The 24,277-nt window shown below is 51.2% G+C and overlaps 1 protein-coding gene across 2 annotated transcripts in view; it reads right to left on the reverse strand.

Annotated features, from left to right (window-relative positions):
* RIN3 (Ras and Rab interactor 3) overlaps positions 1–24,220 on the reverse strand; it is a 119,015-nt gene extending 94,795 nt beyond the window's left edge. Inside the window, exon 1 of one of the 2 annotated variants that reach the window (XM_045561832.1) lies at positions 23,998–24,220. In XM_045561832.1, the coding sequence (XP_045417788.1) occupies positions 23,998–24,041 (44 nt within the window). In that variant the 5' untranslated portion in view covers positions 24,042–24,220. The remainder of the gene's footprint in view (positions 1–23,997) is intronic. The other variant, XM_045561848.1, reaches the window with a different exon arrangement.
* Between the last annotated feature and the right edge of the window lie 57 nt (positions 24,221–24,277).

Raw genomic sequence — 24,277 nt, forward strand, 5'->3', positions numbered from 1 at the left:
TGGACATTACAAATAATGCTGCTTATATTCATGCGTAAGTTTTTGTATGGAACCTATGTTTTCAGCTCTCTCTCGAGTATATATCCGGGAGTAGAATTGCTGGATTATGTGATAACTCCATGTTTACCATTTTGAGGAACTGTCTGATTGTTTTCTAAAGTGGCTGTACCATTTCACATTCCCACCAGCAGCATATGAGGGTTCTAACTTCTCTGCAACCTTTCCAACACTTGTTATTGTCTATCTTTTTGATAATAGCCATCCTAGCAGCTATGAAACAGTATCCCATTGTGGTTTGATTTGCAATTCCCTGGTGGCTATTGCTGTTGAGCATCTTTTCATTACTGGCCATTTGTATGTCTTCTTTGGAAAAATGTTTATTCAGATTCTTTGCCTATTCTTCAATTGGGTTATTTGTCTATTGTTGAGTTGTACATTCTTTCTTTTTTCTTTTTGTAAACTGCAAATATTCTCTCCCATTCTATAGATTGTTTTTTCACTTTCTTGAGCACCCTTTGAAACGTAAAAGTTTTTAATTCTAAGTCAAATTTATCTATTTCTTTTTGTTTTGTTGCTTATGGTTTTGGTGTCATATCTAAGAAACTATTACCTAATCCAAGGTCATCGAAATTTATCCCTGTTTTCTTCTAAGAGTTTTATAGTTTTAGCTCTTACATTTAGGTTTTTGTTCCATTTTGAGTTAGTTTTTACATATGGTGTGAGGTAGGGGTCTGACTTCCTTCTTTTCCATGTGGATATCCAGTTGTTCCAGGACTATTATTTCTCTATTGAATTGTTTTGGCAGCCTTGTTGAAAATCAATTGATCGTAAATTACAGAGTAGTTTTCAGCCCCATCATCATATTGGTTTTATCCTTCTGAGTACAATTATTATCCTTCTGTCTTCCTCTGAAATTTGGAGTCCCAAAAACATGGAAACAATACCCCAGATGTTCCCAGAGCAGCACGGAAAGGCGTGACCATCACCTCTTTCAATCTGAACACTCTACTCCTATTAACATGACCTAAGGCAGCATCAGTTTTTCTATAGCTCTACAATACTTTTGGGAAACTGTAGAAAATTAATTTGGATTCTGAGGGTGAAATCGCATTGTGGAAATGAAGGGATATACAAGGGTTTTATGACATAAGTAATGACACAGCAAATGGTGTATTCATATGGAAACTAGGTATGATACAAAGGAAATGGCACTGTCTGGTTCTGTTGTTTACTATGTGACTTTGGGTAACCCACTTCTTTTCTCCAGGTTCAGTAGCCTTTTCAGCAAAATGAGAAGGTTGGACTAGATCTGGGATGGCAAGTAGGGTGAATTTCCATGTGAACTCCAGTTGACGGACAGCAGCTGCCTAGACTGTTATGCTGAAGCCTGGATTGAGGGAGAATGCAGGGATCTACCAGTGATGTCTGCCATGGGCCCCATGCAGGAGAGCGGCAGCAGCTGTGTTATGTATTTATTGAGTACAGATCAGACCAAGGACTAAGGCTCCTCTCAGCACGATGAATTTCATGATCCTGTGACTCAACTGACCCCTGGCTAGCTGCCACCTGAAGACTTCTCTTCTAAGCCAGGCCGGTCCTGCCCCAGCTGACAGCCTGGGAGAAGGCAGGCAGCCAGGCCAGCTTCTCTGTGGCTTTGTGTCTGCCGGACCCTCTTCCTGGACGTGTGTGAAGCTGAGCCACAGCTGCTTCCTCGTTCCTTCTGGCCCCGGCTTGGTGCACATAGGACCAAAAACACAGTTCCAGGCTGACCATGGAGGTCCCGTGGGGATGGAAGAGCAGTAGCGGGTTTCAGAATCAGAATCGCTCACACATGCATAATGTGCAAACACTCAACAAATGCCAAACAACTGCACAAGGCCCTGGCGGGTTCCCACAGATGCTTGGGGGCTTCACGGACAGTGTCTGGGAAATCCTGTTGTGAGAAAGTTCCCGGGGTTTCTCCTCAATCAGGAAACCAACAGGCCTTCCGTGATGAGGTGGGCTACAGCCTACGGCCCCCGACCCTCGGTGGGTCAGCCCCAGGAACCTGGGATGGGCTCTGCGGGCCCCTGCCCACAGCCTCTCAGAGGGGAAGTCGGCCTAGGCAGGTCTTCCGGACCCCGGAAGTGCTGAGAGCAGGTCACGCTGCCTCGGTTCACACGTCACAGCCCACATCAAGGGCTCTGGCAGGTCAAAGGCCTTCAAACTTTCCACATCTGTGTGCGCTGCAGGCCTGCTACGGCTCAGAGTGTCCAGCAACTTCCAGCTCCCAGCCTTGCCTTCCTGCCTCCAGCCAGGTGCCCCGCTGTCCCCACGGGTCCCGCCTGCCCACACTGACCCCCATGCAGGCCCCGGTGGAGCCTGCGGAGGCAGCCAGTGTCAGTGCCGAGGCCCTTCTGGGGGCTGCTCCCACCACGCTAGGCCTGCCCCTGGCTCATGGCTTCTCTCTGCAAGGCCTCTAGCCCAGGCCACTCTGTCTTCACCCTGGGCTCTGCTCTTGAGAACCCGGGACACCCACAGCCTCCTGGGAACCTGGGCTGAGCTCCTCCGCACTCCCCCTGGAGCACCCCCCTGGCTCACAGGTCCCAGCCCCTTTCCCTGCTGCAGCCCCCCAGGCCTATCCTGACTTGGCCTGACTGTCCTGTGGATCCCACCACCATCCTGGGCAGGGCCATCCACTCTTGTTGGGACCCTGCTCACAGATGACAGTACCAATTCTGTCCCTTCAGTGATGACCAGCGCTGTGTGGCCCAGGAATTTAATCTGGGCTCGGGAACCAGGCAGGGTTAGAATCCCAGCTCGGTGGCCTTCGCAAGTGACCACACCCCTTTGCCTCAATTTGCTCTTATTTAAAATAGGGAAATATAAGCATGACTACCTCATGGGGTGGCTGTAAAGAGCTCAGGGCAGTGCCCAGCGTACAGCAAACATTCAGTGAAGTTAGTCTCACGCATTCATTCACCCAGTATTTATTCAGCACCTACTATGGACCAGACATCATTCTGGCTTATCATAATAATCACTACAGTGATAGCCATACATAGTGAAAAGGCAGCTGACATCTCCCCGACCCCTACAAAAAAAAAATCCCCAGAAACTTCACTAAACGTGGAAGGGTTACTGAAGACAGGATTTAGAGGATCAACGTCCTGGCTGGGACCGCAGCTGGAGGCAATGAGGCCACAAAACTTAGGTCACCATGGGCAGTGGGCAGGCCCTGAGCACACTTGTCACATACGTGTGTTGAGCTGAGCAGAGGCCATCTCTGTAAGGACAGAGGGGAAAGTGATCACGTGGTCCCCCTGGCACTGCCTCTCTGTATGACCCAATCAAATCATGCCGAGTTGCATTTTGCTGTCTGCCTCACAGTTACTGTCTTCCTACAAAACCGGTCCCCAGACTCCAGATTGGGGAGACAGGTTTGAGCATTGCCTTGGGCTCCTTGCTGGTCAACTTTGCAATAAAGGGTTTTCTTTCCTCCAAAGCCAGTGCCATAGTATTGGCTGCTATGCATGTCTAGCAGTGAGCCCATTGCTTAGTAACAACGGGGTTAAAGAAAACATTTTTCAACAATTGAGTAGTTAAGGAAATATTAGTACTATATGAGGCTGGCAACATTCAACCATTTTTTACCTAGGAAGAAAGCAATTTTAGATGTTCAACCCAACAACAAAGGAATAATATACAGCCATTAAAAAGAGTCCCTAACGCCTCTCACATGCAGCTGGCAGGAACATAAATTAGTACAGCCTTCATCAAGGGCTATCTAGTAACTCCTGTCACAATCGCAAACACACATGCCCTCTGACCCAGCAATTGTAGGAACTTATCTTTACAGATACAGTTGTACATGCACAAAATGGCACATGCAAAAGGACTCATTGGATTCACTGGAGCATTGTCTGTAACAGAGAAAAGACTAGAAACAATCTAAATGTCCATCAGTAAGAGATCAGGTAAACAAAAAGAATACTATACAGCTGTGAAAAATGAGGAAGCTCTCTGTGGACTGATATGGAAAAATTTCCAGGATAAGTGGTTAAGAGATAATGGCAAAGTACAGAACAGTATGTATACTGTGCTCCCTTGTTGGAAAAAAATTATTTACGTTTGCATAAAGAAACTCTGGAAGAAGATACAACAAACTAGTAGTGACGCAGGGGTACAAATGGGCACATGGGAGACAAAGGTAGGAAGACTTCTTCACTTCTTCATACATCTTTTTCTTTATATATATACTTCTGAATCCTATGACCATATTACTTACTCAAAAATAAATTAATAATGTTTCTAGCTATTTACTGTGTGCCAGGCATAGCTCCAGCTGCTTTACATATACTAACTAAGTTAATCCTTTAAAAGAGCCATGTAAGATTACTCTGGTTATCATTCCCACTTTACAGAGGAAGAAACTGAGACAGAGAAGTTAAGCAACTCACTAAGTCTACAGAATTAGTGAGTGACATAGCTGGGATACGAACCCTGGCAGTCTCTTCAGTCTAAAGTCTACATTCTTAATTATTCTGCCAAATAGTAGGTCATTAAATATGAAATGTCCAATTTCCAATCAAAAGTTTAGTTTATTATATCTCAAACAAGAAGCAGTAAAATTTATCAAAGTGTGCACCTAAACTATCGACACAATTTTGCCATCTTAACAGTTGCTTGTTTATGCCAGCAGCAAAGAAGCCTGGGGAGTAAGTAGCGATGAAATCGCTAAAGGTGTTTTCCACAGCTTGTTGAGAATGGAATGTTTTTCCTTGCAAGAAGTAGTCCAAAGCCTGGAAGAAGTGGTAAGTCAGTTGGTGCAAGGTTTGGTGAATACAGTGGATGACAGAGAGTTTCCCAGTCCAGCTTCTATAGTTTGAGCAGCGTTGTTTGTGCGACATGTGGTGGAGCATCATCTTGCAAGAGGATTGGCCTCTTTCTATTGACCAATCTTGGCTTCTTAATCACAAGCATCCTCATCATTTTGTCCAACTGGTTGCAGTAGACATCCGCTGTCATCGATGACCAGATTTCATGTAGCTGTAGTGGATAATACGAGCGCTAGACCACCAAACAGACACCATTAGCTTTTTTTGATGAATATTCAGTTTTGGACTGTGTTTCGGCACTTCCTCTTTAACCAACCATTGTACCGAATGCTCGCGATTGTCAAAAAGTATCCATTTTTCATCAAACGTAACAATATGGAATAGAAATGGTTTGCTTTTACGTCATGACAGCAAAGAAAGGCAAACTTCGAGACAATTTCTCTTCTGATGCTCGTTTAATTCATGTGGAACCCATCTATCCAGCTTCTTTACCTTGTCCATTTGTTTCAAATCATCCAATATTATTGGAATAGTAACGTCAAACCTTGCAGCTGATTCACACATAGGTTGAGATGGATTCACTTCCACCACAGCTTTCAGCTCATAATTATCCACCTTGGTTTTAGGTTGCCCACATGGCTCATTTTCAAAATTAAAATCACCAGAATGGAACTTCTCAAACCATCGTCGTACCATGCATTCATTAGCTACATCCTTCCCAAACACTTGGGTGATATTTCAAGCTGTCTGTGCTGCATTGGCTCCATGACAGAACTCATATTCAAAGATAACATGAATTTTTGACTTATCCATGGTTTCACAAAAATTGCTCTAAAAATTTTTTTGAAAGATAATCACAAGCCAAACCATGCATTTGAAAGAATGAGGATGTACCTTTACAATAAAAATAAAACAAGAAGTGTCAAAGTGAAATGTCAGAATATCAACTGTCAAACTTAGTACTTAAGGAAATGGGACATTTCATACTTAATAACCTATACCTCCTGATGCCTGCTTATGACATAAGACTAAACATCAAACATCATAAACTTACAACATGAGAGTATGGAGATGGAAGGATAGATCTTGTCCATGGAGTAGAAGACTTAACACCACCAAGGTATCGGCTCTACACAAACTGACCTACAGAATCAGAGCGACCAGCAGTTAGAATCCCAAAGGTGTTCTGGGAAAAGGCTCACAGTGATGCAAAGGGCGAGACTACCCAGGACACACCTGAAGAAGGGGTTAGGATTTATTCTGCAGGACATCACGACTTACCGTAAAGCTACAGTGATTAAGATGGTGTGACAGACACCCAGGTCAGAAGTACAGAATGGTCCAGAAACAGACCCACTCACGCACAGTCACTTGATTTCTGCATGGCCACAGGAGGACCCCAAGGAAAGGACAGTCTTTTCAATTAAAGGTGCCGAATGACTACGTATCCACATGGGGGAAAAATGAAATCTGGCCCCTTCTTCACAACTTACACAAAAATCAGTTCCAGGTAGACTCTGTCCTAATCTAAAGGCAGAGGTGAAACAGAAAAGCTTCTAGAAGAAAGGAACAAAGAACACCTTCATAATCTGATGGTAGAGAGAGGCTCCTTAAACAGTATGCACACGTTAAGTACACACATACCGTGACTGAAAAGAAATGGCAAACAAAATTGAGTGCTGTAAAAAAAGATTTTTCTGCTCATCAAGACGAATGAGGCCGGGCATGGTGGCTCACACCTGTAATCCTAGTACTATGGGAGGCAGAGGTGGAAGGATCACTTGAGCTCAGGAGTTCAAGACGGGCCTGAGCAAGAGCAAGACCTTGTCTCTACCAAAAGTAGAAAAAATTAGTGAGGCGTGGTGATGCGTGTCTGTAGTCCTAGCCCCACTCGGGAGGCTGAGACAGGAGGATGGTTTAAGCCCAGGAGTTTGGGGTTACGGTGAGCTAAGCTGACGTCACTGCACTCTAGCCTGGGCAACAGAGCAAGACTCTGTATCAAAAAAAAAAAAAAAAGAGAGAGAGAATGAAAGCTGAAGCCCTGAGTGAGAGAAGGTATTTGTAACACACATAACCAACAAAGGGTTCATAGCCAGATTATATGCAGAATGTGTCCACATCAACAAGGAAAAGACAAGACAACCAACAGGAAAACAGGCAAGAGGCTTGGCCTGGTGCTTCACAGAGAGCATATCCAAGTGGCCAATGGCATATGAAAAGGAACCAGGGAATCTTAAATTAAAACCACAAGAGCCCACGGGAATGAGTATCGTCATAAAGACGGACCCTTCCAAGGACCGGGGCGGTTGGGGAAGAACGAACTCTCCTACTCTGCAGCTGGGAGGGGAAACCGGCACAACGGTGGCTGCCAACCCTGAGATTAAGTGATTTCCTTGTCCTTCGTTACACTTTTTTGCACATTCTGAATTTTTGCAAGGGTGAATTTTGATAAAAATCAGAAAATAAGTGAAAATGTCAAGGGAAACAATAACAGTGGGGGAAGAGATGCCCAGCAGTGAGACGTCCCAGATCACCTTGCTTGTCTGAGCCTCCCTCTCACGTACAACACAGTGGAATGTGCAGGGATTTGAAAAGACCCCCGTAGTCCCCCTGCCTGCAGCGCCTCAGCCACCCTGGACAAACCACGGGAAAGGACCCACCCTAGCGAACAAACCTGTTCCAACCCTCTCTACTTGTGGCGCAAGTACCTCCTCTGAGCCTCAGTTTCCTCATGTGTAAAAAAAAAAAAACACAAAAGGATATGACTCAAAGGATATAATTTTTAAAAAAGGGATAAATCAGGCCAAGAGACTGGGCAGATCCGGTGGAACTGTGTACCTGGGAGGGTTTCATAAGCTCGAGGGGGCTCTCTCTACGGACACCCAAACATGTGCAAATATATAAAACAAGTCCAAAGGAACCAAACTCATTCCAAAGATTATTTTTTGACTTGGTAGGGTTTTCCTAGTTTATGTGCTAGCCAGTGCTGTCCAACAGAATTTTGTGTGATGACGGAAATGTTGATATCTGCACCATCCAGTATGGTCACCATAAGCCACACGGGTGTCTATTAAGCATTTGAAATGTGGCTAGCACGAATGTTACTTCATTTTAACTAATTTAATCTGCAAAACAGCTCCATGTGGCTAGTGGCTACCACGTGAGACAATGCAGGCTTTGTCCTAGGCTTTTCTATTGTTTAAATCTTTTCATTGTGTATATGAATTCATGTATTACTCGTGGGATTTGTTTCCAATTAAAAAGAAAGAAAAGAATTAAGTTAAAGAGGAAAACTATATGCATGCCGAGTGTTGTTACCATTAGCCACTACCCTATTTGGAAAGTTCTTCAGGAAAGGAAATTCCAATCGTGGGTCGTCTGTTGCAGTGTTTAGCGGCCCCTTCTCTCGAAAGCCGCTACAGGAGGCTAGCTGTGCGTCCAGGCCCCTTCTCGGGTCCGGCTTTGGCACACGATCCCCGCCCAGGCCTCCCCAGCCTCGTCCCCTACAGAGCTCCCTGCACTTCTAGAGCCCCCCACTTCCCGTGCCCACCTTCCTTCCGCTGCCTCCTCCTGCCCAGGCATGGACCAGGCTGGGAAAACAAGTTAGAAGGGAGGCTTGGACGGCTCCGGGGAGGCCCCCGCGGGCCACCCTCCCTCCAGGAGCACCCACAACACGTGAGCCCACACCTCCCACTGTGAGCCCGGCCTCTGGCCCTGCCTGCTGCTTACTCAGAGGTTCCCCCTCATCTGGGGTTGAGTCGGGGAAATGGGAAGGAGCCTGCAGCCCTCCCCTCCGCTGCCTGGTGCTGGGGCCAGGGCAGGGGGTGGGGTAGGGGAGCAGTAGCCCTGGGACACAGCTCACCCCAGAAGGGGTGACAAGGGCCTCGGTGCCCTCACTCAGACCCCTGCCGGAATCCCCCTCTGAGACTAACCTTTCAATGTCTATAAAATGAGATGACCCCTTAGGGTTGTTGTGAGGACAAAAAGGACTAAAGCATGTGGAGCTTAATAGTGGCTCAGTAAGTAGCTGCTGTGGATATTATTTATCCTGGGAAGCTCTGAGTGGTGCAGAAAACACTTTACCCTAGAAAGTTAGCTGGGGTCTGTTCTAGCCTCTGCAACTGGCTTGCTGTGTGACCTTGGGCAAGTTTCCCTCCCTCTCTGGGCCTCAGATCTCTCAGCAGTAAAATAGGAGAAAGGATACCTGCCCCCACCTACTGCATAGGTTGCTGGGGGGGGCAGTGAAAATGAGGATATGGGGGTGGGAGGTGTGCTTTGACAAAGTGAACGCCCATTTCTAAACTGGAGGGGCTGTGCAATGCTGGTTCCCAATGGCTGCCCTCCCACGGGCACTGCCAGTGACATACATGCAGGTGCAGGCCAAGGAGAGCAGCCCCGATCTGTGCCTCGCAGGAAGCCACTGTGGTGTCACATCCCTCCCCCTCCGGTGACACTGAGTCACCCTGCAACCCCCCTGGCAGTCACCATGACCACATCTCCTCCACTGGGGAACAAGCGTGTCATGAGCTGCCTGCAGTCCTAACACGTCTTGATGGGGCCACCCCCCTGGCCGGGGGCCCCGCAAAACCAGATGTGTTCTGTACCCCCAGCCTGAAAGCAGCTCGCCACGAAGTGTTTGTTCCCTGAGAACATACACACTCACCTGCTCCCGTCAGATTTCAAAGCCTGCAGTCCCTCCTGCTAAGGCATCAGTCACTGTTGGTGAGTTTGCAAAAGTGGGAGGTTGGGGGAAGCTGAGGGCACTGGCTGCCAGAGACGTCTGTGTCCCCCTAAAATGCATACACTGAAATCCTCATCCCCCACCCTATGTGATGGCGTTAGGAGAGGGCCCCCTGGGAGGTGACCAGGTCTTGGGGGCAGAGCCCTCACGAATGGGATCAGTGCCGGCATAAAGGAGCCCCAGAGAGCTGCCTTGGCCCTTCCACCACGTGAGGACACAGAGAGAAGACAGCTGCCTGCTAACCAGGAGGCCCCTGCCAGACTCCAAATCTGCCGCCGCCTTGATCCTGGACTTCCCAGCTTCCAGAACGGTGGGAAATAAATCCGTTGCTCATAAGCCACCTAGTCTATGGTATTTTGTTACAGTGGCCCAAGCTGACTAAGACACCTGCTAATCAACTTCGGGGGCAACAGGGAGGCTCTGGGGTGGAGGAGAGGAAGAAGCTACAAGGAGGCATGACCGCACACTCCAACCACCCAGGTTAAAATGACCCCCAGTGTCCCCAAGCACAGGGACTGCACAGTGGGACTCTCTCTGCCAGTGGATGACAAGGGAGAGAGCAGCAGGTAGGGGCGGGCACCCCTGTCTGAACCTCCCAGGTTCTTCACCTGGTCTGCTCACACAGGGCCAACTTGGGGAGAGGGTAGGGAGGTCGTCCCCTCAGCGGGGTTTGGGAGGCTGGGGAGGTTCCAGCAGCACCTGGGTCTAGGGAGGCAGCCGGCCCCGGCACCTTGGGATGCAGCACAGCGACGAAGGGAGTTGCCGGGCTAAGGCAGAGACTCCCGACTCAGACAAACCCAGATTCAGTTCCTGGCGCTGCCACTTACTGTTGAGAGCTTTGATCACGTCACTTGCTATGCCTCAGTTTCCTTACCTATAAACTGGACACTGTAGCCCCAGTCTCAGGGGCTGTGACAATTAACTGAGGAAAAGCTCTTAGCAAAGTGGCCTGACATAAATGCTGAAGATATAATAACTGTGATGACTAGTGTCAAATCTGTGAATGTCAAGAATCCTTGCTTTTTATTTTTCTTTTTAGAGACAAGGTCTCACTCTGTTGCCCAGGCTGGAGTGCAGTGGCACAATCACAGCTCACTGCAGCCTCAAATTCCTGGGCTCCAGTGATCCTCCTGCCTCAGCTTCCCAAGTAGCTGGGACTATAGGTGCATGCCACCACACCCAGCTAATTTTTAAATTTTTTTGTAGAGATGGGGTCCTGCTATGTTGCCCAGGCTGATCTTGAACCCCTGACCTGAAGTGATCCTCCCATCTCGGCCTCCCAAAGTGCTGATATTACAGGCGTGAGCCACCATGCCCGACCTCCTTGCTTTTTATTTGCCTTTATTGATACGCTACTCCCTACAAGAATTCTTGTATTAGAATCCCATAATATAAAATATTAGCATTAACCTCTGCCCTTCTTGGAAACTGTCCTTTCCAACCCTCCAATTTCACTGGAGGCAGGAGAGAACCAAGGCCCCAAGACTGGAGGAATATGGCATATCCCAAGGACTTGCGCATTTTCAAGAAAGACCATAGTTAAGATGGGCACTTCTTAACCCAGAGGCCTGAGCTGCTGCAGATGGTGGAAGTGCACACAGCACAGGGGAGAGATTTATCTACACAACAGAGATACAGTTGATTCTCATTCGTGGTGGTTACGTTCTATTGATATAAAGTTGCCATGAACACCGAGTTAGTGAATACAGACCTATTTCTCCTAAGGAAAATATAGCATTAGGTTCCTGTAAGCCTCTGGTCACAACATTTTCATCAACCAATCAATACATAACTTTGGTTTATGTGTGTTTCTATTTAAAGGCACCTTATTGAATATATATTCTTAATTCATTGACATTGAACTCACAGCAAAAGGACTAACGCATGCCTGGCCGACGCTTATCTAACGCACGCATTTTCTCTGTAAGGCACACCGCAGCCTTCTTGTGCTTAGGAACACTAGACAGCCCTTGAGCACTATACTTGGGGACCATTTTAAACCATAAAACCACCACAACAAAAAAAAATCACAAAATGCAATAAACATGATACAAAAGGACATGAAACCTGGTCTCAGGGCAGGCTCTGCATCAGCTGGGTGGGCCCTGGGGGCTGCTGTGGCATTTGAACTCCAACCCACCACAGCGCTCCCCTCGGAGCCCAGGCCGGGCTTCAGTTCTCCACCGACATTACAGCTGCTGAGGCCACCAGGCTGCCACTCAGCCAGCTCCTATCAGAGACAGAGGATGTATTTTGGGGGGAAAGGGGACAGTGTCTGTGGCAGCTGCAGGGGAGTCTCTGCCAGCCCCAAAACTTGGGGGTGTCCCAAGAGCCATTCACCTGGGCCTCTCCCCATCGTGTCATGAGCAGATCACAAAGCCATAAAGCTTGATGAAGTACCTACTGTGTGTAGGCTGCTGTGCCACACACTGCTATGCACAGTACCTGACACACAGTAGGGCCTGTACTTCCATGCTGCGTGGACAGAGGAAATAATGATCAGAGAGGGCAAGGAGCCAGCCCAAAGTTTCACAGCAAGTCAGGGCAAAACTGGGTCAGGGGACATGCTCCCCCAGTTCCTAAATAAGGATGCTGTCCACGACCTCACAGGGCCACCAGAGGCACCACAGAGTGGCTCACTGTCTAAGGGGTGAGTGGAATGGATATTTATTGAACACCTACTACATGCCCAACTGTTTGTGCTCCTTACGTATATTAACTCGTGATACAATGACAACTCTGCATTAGGAGCTATTATTACCCTCATTTCACAGGTGAGGAAAGTGAGGCAGAGTGGAGGGTAAACTCTGATCGTTTCCTCCAGGGCCCACACCCCCCTGCCCCGGCAACTTCACCCTCCTGTCCCACCTCTTGGCAGCCACATGTCCAGACAGCCATGTTGAGCCACAACAGCCAACAGCTGTCCTCCTGGGGGGTGGAGAACAGGAGGGAGGGACGGAATACAGGTACCTACACGGCGCATACCCACCGACCGCCGTCTCTGTCCCCTCGCCTCCTCAGTGCTGGGCAGCAAGCCCACCTCTCCCTGCCCATGTGACTCCGCTGAGAACAAAGTCTACACACACACGTTTGTGAAGCTTTCATTTGTAATCGCCCCAAACTGGAAACAACCCAAATGGGCCTCAACGGGGGAGAGGATAAACAAACCGGTGCATCAATGAAAGATTCTCAGCGACAAAGAGGAAGACAAGAGTCACGCGACAACGCAGACAGACCTCAAACACATCGAGCTAAGGGAATGAAGCCCCACACAAGGTGACACACTGCATGATTCCACTGGGGAGATGCTCTCAGAAAGGCAGAACTTAAGGATGGAGCAGAAATGAGTGACTGCCAGCGTATGGGGCAGGGGCACAGCTGACAACAAAGGGCACAGGGGACTTTCGGAGGGTGACGGACGTCTCTGTCCAGATTGTGGTGGCGGTTGCATGACTGTCTACCTTTGTCAAGATGTGCAGAACTGTACACTAACGACAGTGAATTTTACTCCATGTAACTTAGTTTGTTATGGGTTGAATTGTGTCTCCCCCAAAATGTGAAGTCCTAACGCACAATACCTCAGAATGCGACCTTATTTGGAAACAGGGCTGTTGCAGAATAATTAGTTAAGACGAGGTCATGCTGGAGTAGGCTGGGCCCTAACGCCATCCGACTGGTGTCCTCACAAGAAGAGGAGAAACATAAGACACGCAGGGAGAAGACGACCACGTAACCATGGAGACCAGACACCCCAAGGATTGCTGGGGCCACCAGAGGCTAGGAAGAGGCGAGGAAGGCTCATTGCCCAAGGGCCTTTGGAGGGAGGGAGCGTAGCCCTGTGACACCTTAATTTCAGACTTCTGGCTTCCAAAACTGCGAGAGAGAGAGAGAGAGAGAGAGAGAGAGAGAGAGAGAGAGAGAGAGAGAGAGAGAAAGAGAGAGAGAGAGAGAGAGGGAGAGAGAGAGATATTTCTGTTGTTTTAAGCCACCCTCTCCCTGGCACTCACCTGCCGAATATTCATTCCACAAACACTTACCAAGCCCTGCGCCAGATCCTCCTTCCCGGCCCTTCTAACTCTCGCTCAGCAAGAGTGTCCTCTCACGAGAGCTCTCTGTGTCCCCAAGGTGCCGATCTGGCAATGACATTCTCACACCCCACCAGGAGTCACTGTCCTTGCTGACGGAAGCTTCCAGTCTAATAGGGGCGCAGACAGAGAATAAGCTGCTACAGGCATGAGGAGCAAGGCTTTGAGTGTGTTGATGGCTCTTCTGCTGCCCAGGGTCCCTGGTAGCCCATATGGTGCCTCTGTATAAAGTATAAAAAGGTGGTTCTTGCTCCCCATGGATGCAGGCCACCCCCATCCCCATCCCCTCCTCCCTCACACACCTGTCATGACACAAAGCTTGGCAAGAGAATGAAATTTCAGCCCCCACCTGCCTTTCTCTCAGCCAGGTGCACTTGAGCAGTGAGCAACCTGCACAATGGTACACAACAGCCCCAGAGGCCTGGGAAGGATTCTTCCAAAAGGTCAAGGAGGGGCAGGAAACAAACAGCTCAATACCTTCCCAAGGCTAGAGAGGCAGGTGACCAGTGAAGGCCAATGTGCCCATTCCCCATCTCTCGGGCCGTGTGCAAAGTAGCGGCCTGGGCGCCTGCACAGAGCCTTGGAAAGAGCCTGGGTCCTGCTGTGAGACCTCGGGGAAACCACTTCCCCTCTCCGAGCCACAGACTCATCTGTAAGCCGGGGCTGGATGAAGGGGTCTCCAGGGCAACACCGAGCTCCAGTGCCTGAAGATAGGAGAGCCAGGCATGGGGGCTGCTTTGGCCAGTGGCAACCAGTCCCCTGACTGTCCTTCAAACCACTTCATGGGGCACTTACCCAGCTCTCAAGATCGCTAAGTCCCAGGCCATCCTTGGGGCCTCTCAGACACAGCCCTGAGGGCCTCCCCACGTCCAGGGTGTGACGCTGGGCTGTCTTAGAGCAGCTCCAAGCAGGCTCTTACAGGCTCGAATAAGCCCGTGCTGTCCCTGGAAGGAGGAAGTCAAGTCCCAGCCATTTCAGGACAAACCTTATCCAGAGCTGGGCAAAGAGGTAAGGTGACCACCGAAGACCCCCAGTGGCCAGTGGTCAGCACAAAGCCAGCTTGGTTGCCCAGCAAGTGCTCAATAAAGAGACAGTGAATGAATGAGGGAGTGGCAGCAGCTGGCAAGACGCAGGCACTGCGGAGACTGGCCTCAGGCCTTTGTCGAGCTTGCGAGGTGAGAGACCGGCTCTCAGAAGAAGCCACAGAACACTGGCACAGGGAGACTTTCCCTAGGAGAGTTCTGGAACGGAAGCACAGACAAGAACTGAGGCTGAGGGGAGAGTCGGGCTGCCTTGATCGGGAGTCTCCAGTCTTGTCAAAGCACAAGGATTCAGGAGTCAGAAACACAAACCAGAATAAACAGTCTGAAGCGTCGGTGAAATCTAAAACTCATACACACTTAATACGAAAAAAATGCTTGCAATTTAATCCTTGAGACAACGGCCTTAGTCAGTGTGAAACTGCCTCTCCTCTCTCCTCCTCTTCCTCCCTCCCTCCCTCCACTAGGAAATGAGGACTCACAGGTAGCCCTGCAAAGCAGCTTAGTATTTCTGGCCTATAATCCGGTGCTATGTGACAAGAGATATAAAACTCTTTGTATGTGTTAGAATTAAGTTTGTAAGTGAAAGAAAAATCTAAAATAACAGAGATTTAAACAAGATAGATAAGTATTCCTCTCACATAAAATATTGGGTAAGCAGTCCAGAGCTAGGATGTTTGGAAGCCTTATTATATTGTTGTTCCACCCTGCGTAGCTTCTGCTTTGAAGTTCACCACAGAGTCCAAGATGGCTGCTTCAACTCTAGCCATCATATCTGCATTCCAGGCAACAGGAGAGGGGAGAAGTGAGAATGACATACCCCTTCACTTTAAAGGTATCTCCACGCAAATTGCACTCTCCACTTGTATCTCATTGTTCGAACTTAATCATATGGCCACATCTAGCTGCAAGGAAATAGGGAAATGTTCAGCTAAAACTTACACCCAGCTAAAATTCAGAGGCCAATCAACAGGCTCTGTTTCACTCTTGAACTCAAAGACTCCAGGATGGTGACAGACGTCAAGGAAATGGTTACCGAACCCTAGACCCATGGAAGTTTTCAGGACCTTAATTTAAAACACAGGGGACTTAGGGGTCTGGCACAGTGGCTCACACCTGTAATCCCAACTAGTACTTTGGGAGGCCAAGGCAGGAGTATTGCTTGAGCCCAGGAGTTTGAGACCAGCCTGGGCAACATAGCAAGACCCCCATCTCTACAAAAAATTAAAAAATTAGCTGGACATGGTGGTGAGTGCCTGTAGTCCCAGCTGCTTGGGAGACTGAGGCGGGAGGATTGCTTGAGGCCAGGAGTTCAAGGTTATAATGAGATATTATCGTACCACTGCACTCCAACCTAAGTAACAAAGCAAGACCCTGTTTAAAAAAAAAAAAGGAGGGGACTTGGAAAGAAGTCAACACAGGCATATGAATAAGCCAGCTCTGACCATTAAACTGATCGTAATATGATAAGACCACGGAAGATGGTAGGTAGGTAAGATATGTCCACAACACAGCACATAGAAATGTGTACAGGAAGTAACACAGTGAAAAAAGAGAAACACAAATTAACATGTGCTCGGACTAGGTGCAGATTCAAAGAGATAAAAGCATTTGATGCTTTAAATTTCAGTATTTTTGAGTGTCTGTGTGTGAAGTTTCAAGTATGTAATAAAAACTTTTTTGGAAAATCAATAGCACATGCACACGTGTGCACACACGCACACATACCACATACGTACAGGTAATAGCCACCCCCCCTGCTGGTCTCACAACCCAAAGAGATAAGAACATCATCTCAGGTAACCTGACAGCAAGCCTGGGAGGCAGAGATCCACACTAGACTTAATAGAGGAGGAGGAAGAAGGGTTCTGGCAGGTTCAGGTTCAGTGCCTTGCCCCGGGTCACCCAACCACTAGGCAGGAGAGCAGACCTGTGGTCCTCACCACCAGGATAACAGTCAAACTTGCCCACCTGCAGCCAAATGGACCCCAATCCTCTTTCCGGGCCCATCGCACACGGAACCCTGCTCCACCCCCATGTAAGGCTCCGCAAGGCTCCCACACACTTGTCCTTTTCCCCTTCCCACCCGGTGCATTTTTCCTATCCGGAATACCCTTTTCTGCATATGCCTGATTGCAATGGTCAAAAGCCCACTTATCCTTCAAGACCCAATTCAAATGCCACCTCTTCTAGGAGTCACCTCTGCTCACCACAACCAAGCGTTCTAGAGCCTCAGCACCTTGTGATAAAGTGCCCTGTACTTTAATTATGTGAATATTTCTCTTATTTTTCCTATTGGATAAACTGGAAACTCCTAGATATTCAAGTGTTCAGTAAATAGATGGGTGGATGGGTGGATGGGTGGATGGATAGATGGATGGATGGATGGATGGGTAGATGGGTGGATGGGTGGATGATGGATGGGGGGATGGGTAGATGGGTGGATGGATGAGTGGATGTGTGGGGCAAGGGGTAGATGGATGAATGGATGGGTGGATGGGTGGATGGATGGAAGGACAGGGAGATGGGTGGGGGAATGGGTAGATGGGTGGGTAAGTAAATGGAAGGATGGTGGATATATGGATAGGTGGATGCGTGTATGGATGGTTAGGGGTATGGGTGAAGATAAACGAGGAAGATATTCACTGGAAGAATCCCTGAATATACTTTAAATGGATGCTCTGTCAAAAATGTCAGGAACAGAAAGAAGCATAATAAATGCTGTCACCGGGTGCCATCTGTAGAGAGCTAAGTCCTTGCTCTGAACTGCAACATCCCTAGAGGAATTTACATTATCAATCTCCGACACTGACTGAGATTAAGGAAGCTGGGGACATGGAGGTTAGGGAAAGAGGTCCCCTGTGAATTCTTTCTTGACAGCTTGATCCTTTAACCAGAGATCATCAGACTGTGGATTTCAGATGCAAAGCCCTTCGGGTGGGTGAAGAAGCACACTTACTGACCCAGGGGCAGTTTGGCCCTGGCAACCGTGGAGGAGGGGAAGGCTTCTCTGCTACTGTTGCGGTGCCCTCTGCTTCTTCTGGGCTGCCCTGCCCTCCCTCCCTCCAGCTTGTCCTTCAGGAAACAGGCTCTTGCACCAGCCCTGACACCTGGTGTTGAATGTCACTTCTTGGCTTTGTTGAAGACCCCAGGGTCAGGGGCACAACGGGGACCACCTTCACAGGGGAAGTGCCCTCGCTGATGGCCCCACTCCCCACTCCCTCTCCTGGAATCCTGGGGCCTCGCCCTGGAGGCTGGCGCCGTCAGGCCATAGGATGTGGCCTGAGTGTGCACCGCCACTTCACATACAGAAGACAGGCCTGGACCGCAACCACTCCCCAGGCCGCTGCTTCTGAAGGGGAACCGACGTTTCACAGCAGCCTGGTTCATTCGATCAGAAAAGTACTGGGTGGGGCGGGGGCACCCCTGGGAATTATGGCAAGATGGGGCTCAGTGGCCACTTTCAAAGCTCCTGACACCAGCGTTGTCCTGCGTTGGGGCAGCCCCGTCCACCCCTACCCCTGTGGGGAGGAGCCCTGCTGAGGTTGCACAGGAGAGTGAAAGGCGGACACAATGGTGGCTTCCAGACCCGTCCAGAAAGGCCCGAGGCTGATGCCACACAGACGGTCAGCAAGGCCCTTCCGCTGCCATGTGGGCACCCCAGCTGAGGAAGGGCTCCTCACGTCTGCGCATTCCTTTGTTCTCCTCCAAGGCCACACTGGCAGGCAGGAAGGACTGGCCTCACTGTATGACACTGTGTTTGGGGGAGGGAGGCACACAGTGTCACCGCCACCCCCACCTGCACAGGGACCAGCCGGCTCCCCAGGGCAGCTCTGGGCCGGGAGGCCACGGCCAAGCAGGAGCCCCTCCCTCGGCCTGGGCACCGGGCTCACCCCTCAGACTCTCCCCTCCCCCACGCTGACGGGCAGGCTTCCCTGACAGCTTCTAGAGCCAGGCGCCGCGGGCAGCCTGCAGTCTCCTAGCCATCTCCACTGTCCCCACAAGACAGTCGCCCATGTTCCACCTCACCAGCCCAGCCACACTCGAGAGGGCACTCCAACCTACCCAAATGCTGAGACACTGTCCCAACTCGCTGTGCAGCTAGCAAATTCTACCCGGAAGCCATAGGCCTTGCCCCAGAGTGGGTTCCTAAAACCGAATGTACTCTCTTCAAGACAAGTTTTTGTTTTGTTTTGTTTTTTGGTCAAAATAAACCCAGAGCAATGAAGAAAACATTTCCTCCAGACACTTGGTCAGGGTAATGACCCAGAAGTCTCCTTTATGGGTTTTTGTTTCTTATGCATGTATACCTGCATGTTCTAGACTGTTCCATAGGCTGTTCTTCCAGCTATCAGAAGGAAGAAGGGCTGCCTCATCTCCAGTGGGCACTTCAATCCCCTGAACTCCACTATTACTCTAGGACTCGAGCTGCTGCTGCCCGTTGGCCAGTAATTTGGAGAATTACTGAATGTCAGGCCAAGCAGAGACCTTAGAGATCACTGAGCTCATTTCTCAGATGGAGAAACTGAGGTCCAGGGATATGATGGGACTTGATTCCTAGAATAAAATCCCAAAACATGAGGGGACAGGACCCTGGATAAATTCCCTAGCCCTACTGATGTCCTACAACATGCAGGTCCCCAAACTTCTTCCAAATCAGCAAAGGACAGCTCTGCCCAGGAAAAGACGGTTTGGCAACCTTGGCTGATAAGCACACACAGACACACAGACACACACACATACACACACACGTGCACAACAACACTCTTATTTTCCTAGTTTCTCAGTGGTCCAGCAATTTGCATTTGGGGCCCACTGACACAGCCAGGGTTCCCCCAGAACCTGCAAGGCCAGCTGATCTCCACTCCTCTGGCTGGGGACACAGCACCCATTCATGCTCCAGAGTGGCTTCTCCTTCCCCATCCTCTGTCCCAGAGAAGCACTGAGAACACCTCTGGGGAAGATAAGATGAAGGGAGTGGGGCTAAGCAGGGTCCCTATCAATTCCCTGGGTGGCGTCCTTCTTCCAGACTAGAGAGGGGTGTGGTGGCCTTGGGGAGGGGTCACCACCTGCTGCAGGGTGGAGCTGGGCCCCTAACCCCGCCTGGGCCTCACCCTGTGGTCTGGGCTGTCTTGTAAATACCTCCAGAGGTTTGGGTACTCCAGGACACAAAAGAGAAAGCTGTGCAGTGATTTTTAGAATCCCATTCAGTATATTATCAGCCTCAAGCATTTATTGAGTGCCAGCTATATGCAGGACACAAAGATATGGGACTAAAAGACCTGATCTCTTTCTTTGCAAGTTTATAATCTAAGTAGAAAGACATGATATTAAAGAGGTTTTGGCTTCTCTAAAATTGCTAGGAAAACAAGTGGTTCAAGTGAAAAAGGGGATGAGTATTCAAAAAGGAGGAATTCCTGTGAGCTGGTGTGCATGGAAGGCTTCATGGAGGAGGTGGACCCTTTTCAAAGCACAGAAGCAACATCCCAGGCAGAAGAAACTTCATGGGCATGAGGCTATGGGCAGTAAGTTCTGCATGTTGGGGACACAGAAAAAGTGAAGCTGTGTGTTGGCTTACAGCAGGGCTGGGCTGGGGCATGGAGGACAGGGCCTCCTTGAGGGGCTTTTAAATAGGAGAACATGGCACCTGAGGGTGATTAGGGGGCTGTGGGGGGACATGCTGCTTTCCCTGCCCTCTAGCAAGAGCCACGCCACCAGAAGGGCTCACTGGAGGGTGGGATGGAGGGGAGATCAACCTTAGAAAGTCATTAAAGTTGTGATTTTCATCTTTTGCTCCAATCTTGGGGGAAACATCCATGTTTCAGACACCCCTGGGGGGCAGGAGCAGTTTCACTGCCTGGTTCTCAGAATAAATGGCAGGTTCGAGGTAATAGTTCTATTTGCCTTCTGTTCTCACAAACCCTGTTATCTGGTAACACTCACTGGGAAAAGCAGCGTGCATCGTGTACTCCCGGGTTCTGCAGGGCGCACTGTCTCCCTCCCCAGCCCTGCCCTACACCTTCCCACCACCAAGGCACGTCTCTCCTCCCAGCCTGCCCTCCCCTCTGCTCATCTGTCACTGCCTAGATGACAAGATTTCGCCATGACAGGTGGAATCTTCCAGGGGGGCGAGAGGGACAGAATTTGTGGTGATCAGTCACCGGTTTCCTTCTTTCTGCTCTGGCCCCGGGGCTGGGAGCAGGCACTGTGGGCTGCCTCAGTCTCTTATCTGCAACATGGAGCTGAGGGAGGCCGGTGAGGGTCTGGGGTGTCCTCTCTCAAATATCACACCTCTCTCTGCTTCCAGCAGAGACCAATTCCTGGTGGGTTTCCATTTTTGATTTCTGGATCTCCTGGGTTAAAATGCAGGTGCCCCAGGGCATTTTAAGCTTTCCACATTTGCTGCTCTGGTAGAGATCACTAAACCAGGACCTAGGCTCAGAGTAGGGAGGCACCAAAGGGCAGGGGACATAGGAAGGAGGGCCTCAGGGGTAAATGTGCTGCGACTCCCTCACCCCAAGCAGACCCTGCATCCCCAGCCCCTTGCACACCCAGCTGCTTCTCAGAGGGTTTGCTGGGGCTTTGGGGGGCCCAGGAGTGCAGGCCTGAGCCGGGGGTGTAACCCTTTGCTGCCCATGGGCCACAGTCTCTGTTAGGGGCTGGAAGGGTCTCCCAGCTGGGAGCGTTAGCCCCTGAAAGCAAGGGAGCCCAGGTCAGGGAGCAGAGCCGGAGCTGCAAGCTCAGATGCTGAGTTCATCACTGGCCCTGCTCTGGGTGGGCTCCACCCTGGAAGAGACCCTGTCTCAGCCTGGAGTGGGTGGGGTCCTCTCAAGGCTTCAGCAGGACCCCTGTATTATAACAGGCCCAAGGCTCAGGAGACTTGAGTTCCACCTCCCGCTCCCAGGACACTGGGGAAGGCACTTCCTCTTTCTGGGTCTCTCCGTTTCCTCTGTTAAATCAAGGATTGGATTAGGTCAGTGACAGCCACATCTTTCCAACAGTGGAATCCTTTTCAAATGAAATCTTAAGCAGGCCTTCAATATGTCAAACACACGAAAACGCCACTGGTCTGCTTGCCACGGTGGGACAGTGCGGGGCTGCCTGCTAGGCCTCTCCCAACCCCTGAAAGCGACCGGCTTGAGTGGATTCTCAGGGGACCCATTCCCAGGTGACTCCGCACAGCTCAGCGTCTGTCCCTGAAGTGCTGGCCCCCTGGCAGTCACAGCCTCACCAGAGTCATCCTCAACTCCTTGTCTCCCATCTCACCTCCAATGCATCAGCAAATCCTTCCAACCCTTGGGACCCCTTCCAACCCAAAAGGTCCCCCAAAGTAAAGCAACAGTTTTAGCAACAAACCAATATTCATCTAGCGCTCAGATGTACCAGGCCCTGCTCTAAGCAGGCCTGCGCTCGTGTGTTAACCCTAAGCTGCCTGTGGGCAGCTGCTTAACTAAGCACTCGGCAAATCCTCCTATGAATCTATGAAGTCAGCGTCATTATGGCCTCAATTGACAGATGAGACAGAGGCCAGGTCACTTGCCCAAGGTTACAGTCGGCAAATGGAGGGATCACAGCCAACAAGTGATGACAATAATGGTAATAACAATAATAGTAACTATTAAAGGTTTCCCCAGTAGGCCAACCTGCTAAACTCTTTCTATGCATTTAATCCTCAAAACAACTACCAGGGGTAGTTACTATTACTTAATCCTCATTTTATGGATAAGTAAACTGAGGCACAGAGAGGTTAAATAACTGGTCCAGTAATGAACAAAGAAGGGCAGGAGGAAGTGGGTCAGGCTAGGTCATTCCTGGGGAAAAGGGAAGTAGGTGAGGTCAGGCCCTGGTCCCTCACCTCCCCTTCCTCCGGAGGACTCCTGGCCAGCTCCACTCCACACTCTTGGGTGTGGCAGATACTTGTCCCGGAGGGGGAGGGGGGCGGGGGGGCGTGTTCCCCAAAGGAATTCCCACCCGGATGGCGTTTATCTCTGCAGAGGTCACTTTCAAGGAAAAGCAACCAGCATCCAGAATTTCCGGGCTGCGGTGGGCGAAGGCGGTGACGTTCAGATCCCAGTGAGCTTCAGGGCCCCTCCAAGCCCCTCCCGGCCGCGCGGGAGCCAGGCCCCTCCAGCTGTCCCCCCAAGGCCCAATCCGGGACTGCACCAGACCGCCCAGCTCTCCTGTTTCACAGAGCAGAGAACCGAGGGCCTGGGAGATGAGGTCACACTACTAGGCCAGGCAGCCGCCGCGGGGTGTCCATCACTGGAGCAGGCCCGGGACTTTTAAACCAAAAAGCTGGGATGGCTCCCCCAGACGCGCCCATCAACCCTGGCACCCTGAGAGGTTCTGACAGGCTTTCCCGGGAATCCGCCTCCGCCCTGGCGCCTCCTCAACACCTGAAGCTTCCCGGACGCCCTCAGGGCTGGGAGGACCTTCTCCCCACCCTCAGGCAGGGCCAAGAGCCCAGCCGAGCTGTCGCCAGGGGTGGGGCGGGGCGAGGAGGTTCGGGGAGCCGGGGAGCCGGGACGGTGGAGGGAAGGACATGAAACTAGACCCGAGGGACCTCTCCCGAAGCCGGTTTCCAAACCGTTTGGCTTCACGCGCTCCAAGCTGCACCTTCAGCCCGTGTGCCCTGGACCCTCCCCAAACACCAGGCTCGCCAAAGGCCAGTCCGAAGGTCACTGTCCTTGGCCAGGCCAGAGGGGCGGAGGAGGGGATCCTGATGGGCCCTTGGTCCAAGGGGGCGGGTCAGCCGCAGGGCCGCGGGCGCCCGAAGTTGCGGGGACCCGGGTGTCCCACCCCACACCCACAGGGACCCAGAGCCCGAGGGCGCGCGCGGGGACTCGGGCAGAGTGGCGGGTGTAGCAGGCTGGCGGGGCCGGGACCGCGTGTGTTTGCATCCAAAGTTCAGGCGGGGCAGGAGCCGAGAGAGGCGGCCGCGTCCACGCGAGCAGCCCCGGCTCTGACAGGTAGAGACGCACTCCCTCGCAAGCCGCCCGCCCAGACGCCAAAGCGTGCGCTGGTCTTCCAGCGAGGAATGTCTGGCCTTAAAAGTGAAGCTAAGTCGTCGGGTGCTGCAGAGTCAGCAGGGCCGCCCCTTCCCCGCAGAACCCGGGTCTGGCCTTGGCCGCGGCGGTGGGGGCTGGGGGGCGGGTCCGTTTCAGCCGACACCCGCGAGGTCCCGGGGCCAGAGGTCCCTCCCGGAGCCCCCAGGGCTCTCGGGGCCGCGGAGGTGCAGTGGGGCGAGCGGGACGCGGGCTGAGCGGGGGCCGTGAAGGATCCCAGGGAGGGAGGGGGCGGCCGCCCCGACTTACCCCGCGGGGTCCCCGCGCGCGGGCGCCCCGGCCGGTCGGATCATGCCGCCAGCAGCTCCGGGACGGTGGAGGGAGCGGCTCAGGCGCGGGCCCGCGCGGATCGCGGAGTCCCCGGCGCCCGCATGTCCCCGGCGCTGGCCCTCGGGAAGGGCCCGGGCGGGCGCCGCCGCCACCCCGCGCCGAGTGGGGAAGCCGCCGCCGCCGCGCTCTGGGGCGCTCGCTCCCTTCTACTTCCTGTATCGGAGCGAGCGGGACTTTCAGGAAGAGGCTGGCCTTGGTG

This window comes from Lemur catta, chromosome 1, assembly GCF_020740605.2.
Source record: "Lemur catta isolate mLemCat1 chromosome 1, mLemCat1.pri, whole genome shotgun sequence".
Classification (NCBI taxonomy): Eukaryota; Metazoa; Chordata; class Mammalia; order Primates; family Lemuridae; genus Lemur; species Lemur catta.